General features: G+C 37.1%; 1 protein-coding gene and 3 non-coding genes across 4 annotated transcripts; all 4 read right to left on the bottom strand.

Annotated features, from left to right (window-relative positions):
* Positions 1 to 296: 296 nt before the first annotated feature.
* vps37a (VPS37A subunit of ESCRT-I) lies at positions 297 to 8,419 on the bottom strand. Its single transcript, XM_026302998.2, has 13 exons — positions 8,235 to 8,419; positions 7,957 to 8,118; positions 6,249 to 6,323; positions 5,295 to 5,412; positions 4,275 to 4,378; positions 3,675 to 3,888; positions 3,230 to 3,300; positions 2,961 to 3,088; positions 2,805 to 2,863; positions 2,643 to 2,711; positions 2,136 to 2,279; positions 1,936 to 2,024; positions 297 to 1,731 (listed from the first exon to the last, which is right to left on the bottom strand). Exons 2-12 carry the CDS (start codon positions 8,064 to 8,066, stop codon positions 1,944 to 1,946), a joined length of 1,173 nt encoding a protein of 390 aa, XP_026158783.1. The 5' UTR covers positions 8,067 to 8,118; positions 8,235 to 8,419; the 3' UTR covers positions 297 to 1,731; positions 1,936 to 1,943.
* Positions 8,420 to 9,312: 893 nt separating this feature from the next.
* LOC113128904 (small nucleolar RNA U3) lies at positions 9,313 to 9,528 on the bottom strand. Its single transcript, XR_003295551.1, has one exon. It is a non-coding gene; the product is annotated as a small nucleolar RNA U3 (small nucleolar RNA).
* Positions 9,529 to 10,418: 890 nt separating this feature from the next.
* Positions 10,419 to 10,634, bottom strand: LOC113128903 (small nucleolar RNA U3). Its single transcript, XR_003295550.1, has one exon. It is a non-coding gene; the product is annotated as a small nucleolar RNA U3 (small nucleolar RNA).
* An 889-nt stretch (positions 10,635 to 11,523) lies between these two features.
* Positions 11,524 to 11,739, bottom strand: LOC113128902 (small nucleolar RNA U3). The gene has a single exon (XR_003295549.1). It is a non-coding gene; the product is annotated as a small nucleolar RNA U3 (small nucleolar RNA).
* Positions 11,740 to 12,634: the final 895 nt, after the last annotated feature.

The raw sequence follows: 12,634 nt of genomic DNA on the forward strand, positions 1-12,634 counted from the left end.
ATCCAGTATTTAGTTTGGTTAAGCTGTTGATCTCCAGTTGTTATGCCTTTGTTCACAAAGTTTGCTTTAAGTGTATATTTAAGTAGCAGAGAAAACCAGTATGTTATTGGGACATGACTCACATTATAAATCACTGCTTGTCCTATAAAGTGATATTTTGCGGGCTACAGTGACCAACCTCAGTGTGAACATAATACTGCTAAGTTCAGATCAAGTATTAATAGTTTTCATGCTCAAAAATTACTAAGGTGCTGGATTGGCTTGGGATTGTTGAACAGAATATAAATCAGACAGTATTTATTCTAAATGCTTTATTACATTAACAAATTAAATAAGAACGTATAATACAAGAGTCTTTGATTACAATATATCCTGTTATTAACATTTACATACAGTATCCAATGTCACTGAGTTTCCCTGCAGCATTTTACCTACTATTTCTCAACGTTAGCCCAAATCTTCTGGGGTCCTTATCAAATATTTCATGTTCAAAAGGTGTCATAAAATATTTGGATTATTCTAATGTTGCTTATCGGAACAAAGTGTGATCAGCTGATTTGCATCCGCACAAATAAATAGATTATTGTAAAAAGCAGAGAATTAAGCTTATAGTGCGATTAAACCGTTTATATGGTTTACAGTTCTCTGACTTCCCTGTCACCTGACTTAGGTTGTTTTTGTCAAACTAGTGTCGTCTGATATAATGTGGGTAACATTTTACCAGTTAGACACGCTACTAAAACTAATAGTAACTTGAAAGACAAACAACTGATGTCTGTTGTTTGGTTTATCTTCCACATAAATTTTTAATATAGAGTAGATTAATTATTACAGTGTCAGAGTACTGCCTTAGTATATTTAATCTAATTATTTATGTTTACGCAAACACACTGATAATTGCTCAGGGAGGAAACACAACAACTCCATAATTTATCAACCACTTTCTGCAGTTAAATGCACAATTTCAATTTCTATAGCCCAAGCTGAATGTCTCCTAAAAACACCACCCCTTGCTTCCATCAAATTAGTTTTTAATATTATGAAGAGGAATTTCTTGGAGATTATCATCTTGAATTTATTGATATGATGAGATTCATGTAAATGACTACGACGACCTCTCCAAGTAAACTCTCAAAATTTCTCTGTGGCCAGTAAGAATGAGCTATTTTTTGAGATAGTAAAGCAAGGACTGGACAATGATCCAGCGACTGGACATTTCTACAGTTTTTTTTTTATAGTGACATGTACTTGCTGATTGCCTGGAAAAATGTAAAACTGGGAATACTGTCCAAAGCCACTTGTATTTTCTTTCTAATGTGTTCACATCACCAACTGCTCAGATCAGGTGCCCTCAATATGTGATAAATCCAGAAAAGAAACAAAACTCTGCCATCACTTTTGAGTCAAAACTGAACAAACAGAATGTGCAATAAAAATGATCTACAATGGTTGAAGAGCTAGGCAAGTGTCAGTCATTCTCCCAGTTTTGGCCTCCACTAGTGACTCAGCAGCTTCTCCATCCTACTCTCACATGATCTGGTTTCAACATTTTCTTTATCTGAGATCTGAGAACACTGAACTTATTATTTTAGTTTTTTTTTTTTTTTTTACCAACAAGAGCCATCATTGTTTTCCTGCGTCTCCATAGTGCCCATTGTTGACTCTTTGTGCTTTTCTGCACTCCAATGTCTTTTTAGTTGGCAGCAGGTGGCTGAAAAAACCCCACCAAACCTGAGGACCAAATGTAAGAAATAAATAGTGGAATGAGCAGATTATTATCATGACAAATTGGTTTCCTGATAAAAATGTGGGGTGGGGGGGGCTGCCTGTTGTGAAAACTGCCAGCTAAGAACTATTAACTTTCCTCTATAAAGAGACACATGACTGCGTTAAGTTACAATTGCTCATATAAATAAAATTGTGTAGTTGCTGTACCTTATATTTTAGTGACTGCTAGGAAACTGTCCATGTATGTTAATAGACTGTTGCAACTTCTCCTCTTTGGCCCGTCTGCTCTGGCAAAGCTGTGGAATAAGACAACAAACGGCATAACACCTTTCTTCTTCTAATGCTTTTTGATAAAGTGTTTATTTTGTGGCTACCATCGCACAAATACTGCACTTCAGGCAACTCACTGTTCTCTTTTCCATGAAGCTGGTTAGGAATTCATCTATGTCTGTGCGTCCCTCCAGGAAGTTTTCAGCAGTCTCCTCTGACTCCTCCTCTGCTTGATGGGCTGCAACTTTTAACCGAGCCTGTAGCGTACTAAGACTGCAACTCTGGTGGAGGATAAATACATAAAGAGTCAAAACATTCATTAAACACTGAGTTTAGCATTGTTAATCAAGTTTAAGTAGTTTGTTTCTTAAACTTGTTAATATTTTCCTCCTTATATTTGACAACAACATGGCTTTAAAAATATTTTTTAACAGAGGAGTCAATCAATGTTAGATTAAGCTAAAAGCACTACAATGAAATTTGTTTGGCCTCCTATAATTCAAGGAAGCCCCAAAATAGCTTTCCATCTCCAAAGTCAAAATTAAAACTGGAAGTCTGTCTGAAAATTGAATCTGAAAATGTGCATTTGCTCTAAAATTGCTTGCTGTAAATCAAACCATTACGTGATTAGTGTTACCTCCTACCTCACTGAGTTCATGCTGTCTCTGCATCTTTGTCTCAAAGGCTGATTTCATTTGAGTAAGCTGTTCATACTGTCGAGTAGACAAAACACACATCAGAAGCTACTAGACAATGGCATGTATGTATGTACATATGTAAGAATAAGGGGAGATGTAAGAACTAACCTTGCAGAGCATTTCTTGCCTTTTTCCTTCCAGCTGTGGTTCCATCCGGCGGTTTTTCTCTGTAAATAAATATATACAGGTCTTTGTAAAGCTCACCTCAATTAAAGCTTATTATTCTTTAATAATTCGACCTTTGAGGCAGGGGGTAAAACTTACTAGCCATGTCCACTATACTGGTGACCAGCTCTTCTTTATCACTAGTGATCTGTTTGAGCTGTGGCAAACTCACAAAGAACTCGAGCAACACATCCTCATTTTCAGACATATCTGACAACTGGGTCAGACTGGAGAGGCGTGAAGCAGCAGAAGGATAAATTGGTAGATATAGAGCAGTGTAAGAGAACAAGAAGAATGAAAAAAACATTATGTGTGGGTTAAAAATGGCTTTAATAATGTTGATATAATAATATCTTGGAATATTTTACTTCATGTCACAGAGTTCAGGAAAAGACTCAGGGATCTCAGGCATCTTGTACATATGTCCATTCAGCCCAGCCTGAAAAAAAAAACAGAGGTATGAGAGTGTACTGTCATGTAGAATATGTCACATTCTTCAATGAATTTAATATATACACATGCACACTTTTTTTCAAACTATATTTTGAGCACTGGCAGACTGAAATTAAATCTTGACTGGACTCATAACAGGTCTGGAAAATCCAAGACTGACACTTTTGTGTGAAATTCTTGTTCTGTTGCTTGTTTTTATGAATATTATCTTTACCTGGTTGGGTAAAGTTGATGCTTTGCAAACTATTGACTGTTTGCCTTGATATTTGCTCCTCAAATTGAGTATTTTGTTGTTTTAAATGATAGCACACTGCCAGAAATGATGTTGCTACTTGTGTACATTATTTATCTGCAGTGTACCTGTGAGTCTGCAGTAGGTACAGGCAGTGGAAGTTCAGAAATCAGTCCATATGGGGCTGGAGCTCGAGGAGGCCCATGAGCACTATCGACCCCTGGGTGAGGCGTGGGAGCTGGGCTGGGACCAGGAGGCGGCGTCTGACTGGGACCAACATGGCGAGGACCATAGTGGAAAGCCTGCGTGGGGTAGGGGGCGATGCCTGACGGCTTATACATACTGTTGTAATAAATTGGGAAGGAAACAAGATTATTTTACTAGATCATAATAAACATCTAATATATTTCTTAAAAAAATCAAAGCAATCTTCTTTACAAGTTGGATCTCATTATTTGTTACGATGACGTACAATGACAATGGAAAACATGGGAATGAAATAAAAACATGACAAATTACCCAAAGTATGGCTAAAATAAACAAGTGCTTATATAATTATTAATATAATTATCTTCTTGCTGCATTTCCCAAATTAAAGTAGATGGCAAAAAATACTACAGTAAAATCCAGGCTGCAAAGCGCCTGAAATCTCTCCAGAAGAGAATCTAATGAGAAGGTTTAGAGATACAAGTGGGTCATGTTCTCCATGAAAGTGAGAGGACACTCACTATGGAAAACCAGTCGGGCCAGCAGGCATCAAGACAGGTGGACTTTTCCAGAACTCGTCCAGCAGACTCTGAATGACCTTACCCAGATCTGAGTGCATCCCAAACTACAACATACAGAACAAAAAAAAGCTAAATATTGAACCAAGAACATAGATAAAGCCAAAACATGAACTGACCAAAAATTGTATTAAAAAAGTGCATTTTCTTAATGGAAAAGAATCAAGTGTAGAATCAGGACAATGTAGAAAAGAAGTAGCTCTTGCTACAGTTGACACCAGGCTATTGGAAGCATAAAAATCAACTCAAGCACACAGAAGATGGAAGACAAAGATGAAGATGAATGAAAATTACACCGTAATATCTAGAAAAGACCAGTCAAACAGAGCACAGTTGTTTTTTTTTTCTTTAGCAACTGGGTCTGAATCTTACAAAGACCTACTGTTGCCGTTTGGCTGTGGAAATCACCCTCTTTAGAGTTTCCCACTTCAGTTTTAGTCAGTGAAATCTAATCATTTTGGATATGGTATATGAAAGTAATCATATCTTCCCCCCCAAACATACCACAGCAGTAACATGTACTGTGTTTAATTTACTGGGTTTTGCTTAGTCATTTGCTTAGTAGAGGCTGAAGACCATTTACAGGAAATGATCTTACAGTTGAAAATGATGTAATAAAACAGTGACAAAGATGAAATCATCGAGTATCAGCAGTAGGATTTATATGAACCTACCTCTCTCTCTCTCTCTCTCCTCGAATTATGTCATACAACTGCTGTTGATTATTTTAGCACACAAGAATAACACAGACAAACACTGATCTAGCACACACATTAGCACGGCCATCGGTTCAGCCAACTTATTGGCCGATCATGGCTTTCTTGAATGACCTGAAATAAAATAAAATAACACACTCTTTGGTGTCCTTTACGTCAGCATTTGTAGAAGCCTCTGAAAAGCAATGCTTGGGAACCACTAGCTCTACCAAAACAATGAAAATCAAAATGCTAGAAAACTACTTACATTAGTGATGAGCGAACTCGTGATCAAGGTGCCATTATTGCTGTCGACTAGATGATGACCAACAGGAGGGTAGACACTAACCGCCGGCTTCTCCTGAGGGAACTGAGGAGGTAGCAGACTAGGGGAGAGAGAAAAAGAGGCCATACAAACAACTTTTTAGGACCCCAAGAAACCGGATATATAACAAAATATACAATGTGTGATATTTCTTTATATTGTAAGAAGGCATATTTTTTTGTTTCTAAAGCTCAACACCATGTTCAGTTGTTGTATGTGTTCAGTGAGGCCCAACAGGTGATAAAAATAGAAACCTCACCGTAAGTGGAGGGAATGTAGTACACTTTTTCACTAAGAGCTCTTACAAACAGAAAGAACTTGCCTGGTCCACACAGTGGGGACCACAGTCATGGGACATGTTCTGATTGCTAAGTGGCTCTTCTTGGCTTGTTATTCTTCACTAACTTTCTTGTGAACACATGAGAATTTTAATATAGTTTCTAGTGTAATGCTAGTAGTCCTTTGTATCTGGTTTCATTACTACAACACTTTCTCTTCTAAGACTCCATGCTGCCACTGCTACTTGCTGTGATAATATTTTTAAATACTTGTACTTGTATATGTGTGATTTGAGATTAATGCAGGTGTACAAGCATGTTTGGAAATTGAAAAAACATACCATGATAAAATTTACAACCATCTACAACAGTGGTCTGACCTTAGGTGGTATCACAATTCTGTAATTAAATCTGCAATTCTATGTTTTTGTAATTGACACTATAAATGTAAACGCTATTTATGAATTATGAACAAACAGAATGACCAGTCCATCCTGTAGTCAGTTAATTTTCCAGCTGAAGTTAAAATTTCATAGCAGCTGAGGCACAGACTGACTGTGAAGCAGGCTGCGTTTGATTCTTCGACACTGAGACTGCATATATGCCAAGAGGTACTTACATGTTAACACTGATGGTGGAGTTGTTGACTGTGAATGGTATTCTGTACTCCACATCCTTCTGGATTTCTGCAAGGCTGTTGAGAGCAAGAACAAAAAAGACACTTAAAGTGTGATAGGGGTGGGAGTAATGGGTTAAGCAGATATAGTGTTATGAAGCAGATCACAGCTTATTGGGCAAGAGTAAAGGCAGTGTGTCCATGGGAGACTTTACTGCTGATGGATGAGAAACAAGAGCAACAATGGCTTCACTGCCTGCAGTGTATACTGTATACTAAATCTATTAGAAACTACTGTTCTTACAAATTTCCTCTCATTTTTCACACAATTACAATTTATAAAAACATGTCAATGTTATGGTGCAATATTTAAATAAAAAAAGAAAAAAAAACATTTGACTATTTATATCTAAATTAGTAAGAAAACAAGGAATTAAACTGTTGTCGTGCAGATTTGTTCTTTTTTTCTTTTAAATCCATAGAGACAATTTTACAAATACCTCCGTTATTTCTTTGTCACATTGCAATATCTCCACAGGACTAGATTCCACCTGTTACATGCACCTTTATGTCAACTAAAATGAATTTCAGTGACTAGTAAAGTTGACATTTATCATATTTTTAATGTTTAACACTGCACAGTTTACCCCAACAAAAGTCTGTCCACACCTAGATCTGTATAAAGAAAACCGGCCACTCCTATACACACTCTCACACACTCCTTCAAGAGTTTCTATTCAGCTCATTGCTTCAAATCACTGCCGTGCCGGGATCAGCATTTCACAGAGGACATTAGTCTTTGTGGCCCATGCAATCCCATTAATGAGCAGCACTTTTGTAGGAAACATACAGTGACCATTTCTCTGTCAGTTCCATGTTTGGTCCCCATCAGAAGGGACTATGAACTATGAATTATTGGAGTTAACTATGAATTATTGGAGTTAACTATGAATAATTGGAGTTAACTATGAATTACTGGAGTTAACTATGAATTATTGGAGTTAACTATGAATTATTGGAGTTAACCATGAATTACTGGAGTTAACTATGAATTATTGAAGTTAACTATGAATTATTGTAGTTAACTATAAATTATTGGATTGGAAAAACTAAGGACACTGTTTTTGCTGGTAGTTTATGTCTATGGCCGATGTGAGAGCTCCTTAGTAAACAAATGCTAATACTTTAATCTCCACATCTAATTAGTCACCTAAAACTACACGCGTGATAAACAGGCTTAGCAAACACGGGACCTGCCAGAGGAAATGGGCAGACAGCTACACTTTGTGTCATCGACACTAAAAATAGAACCTGTCCCTGTCCCTGGTCCATTTGACCGGCTAACACTAACAAACCACATCTGAGCTAGTGTTAGTTAGCTATGAGAGGAGCTTAGCAGACATCAGCCGCTGACACTCTTTTGGACACACTTTCACAATAGCAGTAACAAACGTGAACACAAAGAGACTGTGACGCCCTAAAAGACTTCTTCTCCGGAGTTAGTGTTTACTAATCATAGCAAGTGATCCAAGTAAACAGAAGCTGTTTGTACAAGCCGAGGCGATATGTGTCACATGTCTGAAGTGATCATACCGTGGCTGGGAAACACTGTTCGGTTAAATTCGGGGTTTAACAATAACCAGTTCACGTCAACAAGCTAACGAGCAGCACCGTGCTCCGGTGCTAGCTCACCGGCGGCCGTTCACGGTACCTGGGGTGAGCGGCTTTGAGGGACTCGATCTGCCGCTGTCTTTGCTGCTGTAGGCTGTTCAGAGGAGGGAGCGGTCCGGAGCCTTTGGACAAGGGGAAAAGCCAGTTCATCCTCTCCTGGCGTAACCACGGACGGGACCCGGCGACAGACTGTAAAGGCGGACTGGAGATGAAAACAAAATGGGAGAGAAAGTGAGCTCGGACCGCAGACGGTGAAGACCTGTGCTGCTAACATAACCCCCGTTAACTCGTCGACTAACGACTCGGTTTGTTGCTTACTTTGTTACGTTACAAAGTCAGATGGCATATCCTCGTATGTCGGATGAAAGGTCTGTCCCGTTTTATCTCAAAAGGCTCGTATAGTGTTTTAGTAGTCATTAATGAAGCGCAAGATAATTAGAGCTACAGGAAAACAGCTACCTAAACCAACTTGTTGACGTAACGACGTCACGCACCAAAATGTACGTAACACGCAACCACTTCCTGTTTTCAGTTTTTTTTTTTTTTTTTTACATCAGAAACTTAAAATAAAAAATGTTCTTTAAATCAAATCATGTGTCAAACACATTGTATGACATGGCCAAAAATGAACAACACAGCATTAAAAACATGTTTAGCTGACTACTTTGCATATAAGCCCGGCATTTGAGTAGTTTAAAAGTGATTATTGTTTGACCTTTGGTGAAATAGCTGAACACACACGTACATTATTGTTTAAAAAGGTTTTCATGGTTCTTCATGAATTAGAACAGTCTTTGATGGCAGAGAATATGGGAATTAAATTATTGTTTTTGTGCTTGTCATGCCCAGCACGGAACATTTTAGCAAAACCACGTATGAACACCCCTCCCAAGTAAAAAAGAAAGAAAAAAAATGCCATCAGCAGGCTTCATCAACTGCATGTGCGTCTCTGTAGATACACAACACACTTCAGCCAGTCACTGTGATATAGGAAGGATGCAGACAAAAGAGAAAGTCTGAAGGCCTGTTTTTCTCACTTTTCACAGTATACATACACAGTTTTTTCTCATTGTTTTTTTTAATCATTTGTGGACATCAAGCTGTTCTTGAGAAGATTAATTGTACTGTAATACTTGTCTTTATAACCCAGTTTCAGCCTTCTCATTATATAGAACATATGCATTAAAAACAGTCATAAAGACTTACTAACAGTGTTCGTTGTGAAAACTGAAAACAAAACCCTTCACTATATTTCTACCCTTCTGTAGGTGACACTTTCTGTACTACTACACTTTAAATTTGCATTTAACATTTCATGCAAACATCATGATGTTCTTCTGTATTGTTGATGTAATCCATATAAACATCACATGTTACTTTTCCACAATAAGCCATAACCACTCTGATCATATTCCCTCCCTCATTACTCCACAAAGAAGCAAAGAACGGTCATCAATAACAGAAAACATATGAAATGAACCATTATTTTCTGTCTGCTTCACGCTCAAAAGGAAATATCACGACTCATCATCGTGGTTAGCGAGACCATACACTTTAGAAACACATTTCTCAAGTCAGAAACTATAGAAATGATCCCTGAAAGTATAGTCTTAATGTCACTAGAGCTGAAAACACCATGTCATTCACAGGGAAACCATTCTCACTCAGGGTTACGTATCATTGCTGCACTTGAAAAAACCATAAATATATGTAAGACTTATAGAGCAGACAAAGTATAACCCTTACAAAACCATACCAACTCTGCTTTAGTCTAAAAAAACAGTCTTTATGCTGTCCTAACAGTGTTTGTTTTGAAGACTGAAACAAGCCCTTCGCTATACTTCCAGACAGCAGTTTAGTAGCTGACACACTTTCTGCCCCACTACACTTTCAATTTGCATCTACACATATGCAACATTGCAAAATATTTACCATATTAACTTTTTACAACACTGTTTATACAAATCATATTCTGTTGAATCCGAATCAGTAGAGATTAGGTCAGTACAATGAAATTATGGGTGCTCTACACATGTTGCAGAAGTAGTAAAAGAAAAAAAAGAAGAGAAAACTTTAAAAATAAGGGTAAGTTTTAAAATTTTGGTAGTATAATTAAAGATAAAAAGACACACATAGTAAATGCACAGCATTTTATTGCACTTCAGTTGAAAGAGTATAACACTTATGACCTGATGTATGATGGGTAATTTCCAGGAGGAAAAGTATTGCACATACTGTAAGATGTATAAATACTTGAGAAGGTATGGAAATAAATAATACTTAGGTAGATATGTGGTGATAATTTACAGATAGACCAAATACACGACAACTACTTTTAAATGTAACTGTGTCCTGAAATTAGACAAACATTTTAAAATTAGACTTAGTTGCCAATATTATGTGAAATATTCAATGTTAACTCCATGACACATAATGACAGTGTAGAGTAAACTATATGAACTTACAAAAACATATGTATATATCTTTTCACAATAAGCCATAACCACTCTGACCATATTCCCTCCCTCATTACTCCACAAAGAAGCAAAGAACGGTCATCAATGACAGAAAACATATGAAATGAACCATTATTTTCTGTCCGCTTCACGCTCAAAAGGAAATATCACGACTCATCATCGTGGTTAGCGAGACCATACACTTTAGAAACACATTTCTCAAGTCAAAAACTATAGAAATGATCCCTGAAAGTATAGTCTTAATGTCACTAGAGCTGAAAACACCATGTCATTCACAGGGAAACCATTCTCACTCAGGGTTACTTATCATTGCTGCACTTGAAAAAAACCATAAATATATATAAGACTTATAGAGCAGACAAAGTATAACCCTTACAAAACCATACCAACTCTGCTTTAGTCTAAAAAAACAGTCTTTATGCTGTCCTAACAGTGTTTGTTTTGAAGACTGAAACAAGCCCTTCGCTATACTTCCAGACAGCAGTTTAGTAGCTGACACACTTTCTGCCCCACTACACTTTCAATTTGCATCTACACATATGCAACATTGCAAAATATTTACCATATTAACTTTTTACAACACTGTTTATGCAAATCATATTCTGTTGAATCCGAATCAGTAGAGATTAGGTCAGTACAATGAAATTATGGGTGCTCTACACATGTTGCAGAAGTAGTAAAAGAAAAAAAAGAAGAGAAAACTTTAAAAATAAGGGTAAGTTTTAAAATTTTGCTAGTATAATTAAAGATAAAAAGACACACATAGTAAATGCACAGCATTTTATTGCACTTCAGTTGAAAGTGTATAACACTTATGACCTGATGTATGATGGGTAATTTCCAGGAGGAAAAGTATTGCACATACTGTAAGATGTATAAATACTTGAGAAGGTATGGAAATAAATAATACTTAGGTAGATATGTGGTGATAATTTACAGATAGACCAAATACACGACAACTACTTTTAAATGTAACTGTGTCCTGAAATTAGACAAACATTTTAAAATTAGACTTAGTTGCCAATATTATGTGAAATATTCAATGTTAACTCCATGACACATAATGACAATGTAGAGAACTATATGAACTTACAAAAACATATGTATATATCTTTTCACAATAAGCCATAACCACTCTGACCATATTCCCTCCCTCATTACTCCACAAAGAAGCAAAGAACGGTCATCAATGACAGAAAACATATGAAATGAACCATTATTTTCTGTCCGCTTCACGCTCAGGAGAAAATATCACGACTCATCATCGTGGTTAGCGAGACCATACACTTTAGAAACACATTTCTCAAGTCAAAAACTATAGAAATGATCCCTGAAAGTATAGTCTTAATGTCACTAGAGCTGAAAACACCATGTCATTCACAGGGAAACCATTCTCACTCAGGGTTACTTATCATTGCTGCACTTGAAAAAAACCATAAATATATATAAGACTTATAGAGCAGACAAAGTATAACCCTTACAAAACCATACCAACTCTGCTTTAGTCTAAAGCGTTATTGAAGTTGCTTTGTATTACTGCAATCCAGTTTCACAAGACCCACAATCCTTTTCGAACCACGTCACATACGTCCTTGCGCTGTTTAATAATGTTGATTTCTAAAGAGCAGTCCAAGCCCAAACCTTGACAGCCGACCGGACTGTTTGGGCGATTAACAATGAGGCAGCAGGTCCGATGTTTAAATAAATAAAAACAAAATGAAGTTTAGTTAAGTTTGGACCAACGACACAGGCCGCACTACACGCCGTTTGTAATGCTCCGTACAGAAAGCTGGCACACACGTACAGTTCCGTTTACAATAACGACCCCTGATCCGCCTCGTCTGGAGGGGTTTATACGCGCAAATTTAAAGAATAGACCTAAACGCGGAGAAACCCTACATATTTCCTTCGTAACAGACACGCAAACAAGAGGACATAGGTCCCAATATCACAACGATAATGTCTGAAAACCCCTTAGTGTTAACACTTTTTACGGCTTTGCTTTCTTCTGGAGCGACACATGAGGGCAGCATTTCATTATGTATCATGAACTAAATACAAAGATATATTGGCTCTGTTACAGCTTAATGTTAACTTAACACAACTGATGACACATTACATAAACTACCTTAACTTTCTAAAGGAGCTGAGTATTTCCTCTAACGCGAAAATATTAACTAGCCAGTCAGGTCAAATGATGTAATTTCTGTCGCCTCGGTAGCTAGTCTAAATATATTTTTT

The sequence above is a fragment of the Mastacembelus armatus genome, chromosome 1 (assembly GCF_900324485.2).
Source record: "Mastacembelus armatus chromosome 1, fMasArm1.2, whole genome shotgun sequence".
Taxonomy (NCBI): Eukaryota; Metazoa; Chordata; class Actinopteri; order Synbranchiformes; family Mastacembelidae; genus Mastacembelus; species Mastacembelus armatus.

Excerpts from the sequence above, each read along its gene's own strand:
- vps37a (XM_026302998.2), bottom strand. The coding sequence starts at position 8,066 with ATGAACTGGCTTTTCCCCTTGTCCAAAGGCTCCGGACCGCTCCCTCCT. Across the intron at positions 2,712-2,804 it reads GGCAAGAAATGCTCTGCAAG|TATGAACAGCTTACTCAAAT; the intron begins GTTAGTTCTTAC and ends TCTACTCGACAG. Across the intron at positions 2,025-2,135 it reads GCTTCATGGAAAAGAGAACA|CTTTGCCAGAGCAGACGGGC; the intron begins GTGAGTTGCCTG and ends CTTATTCCACAG.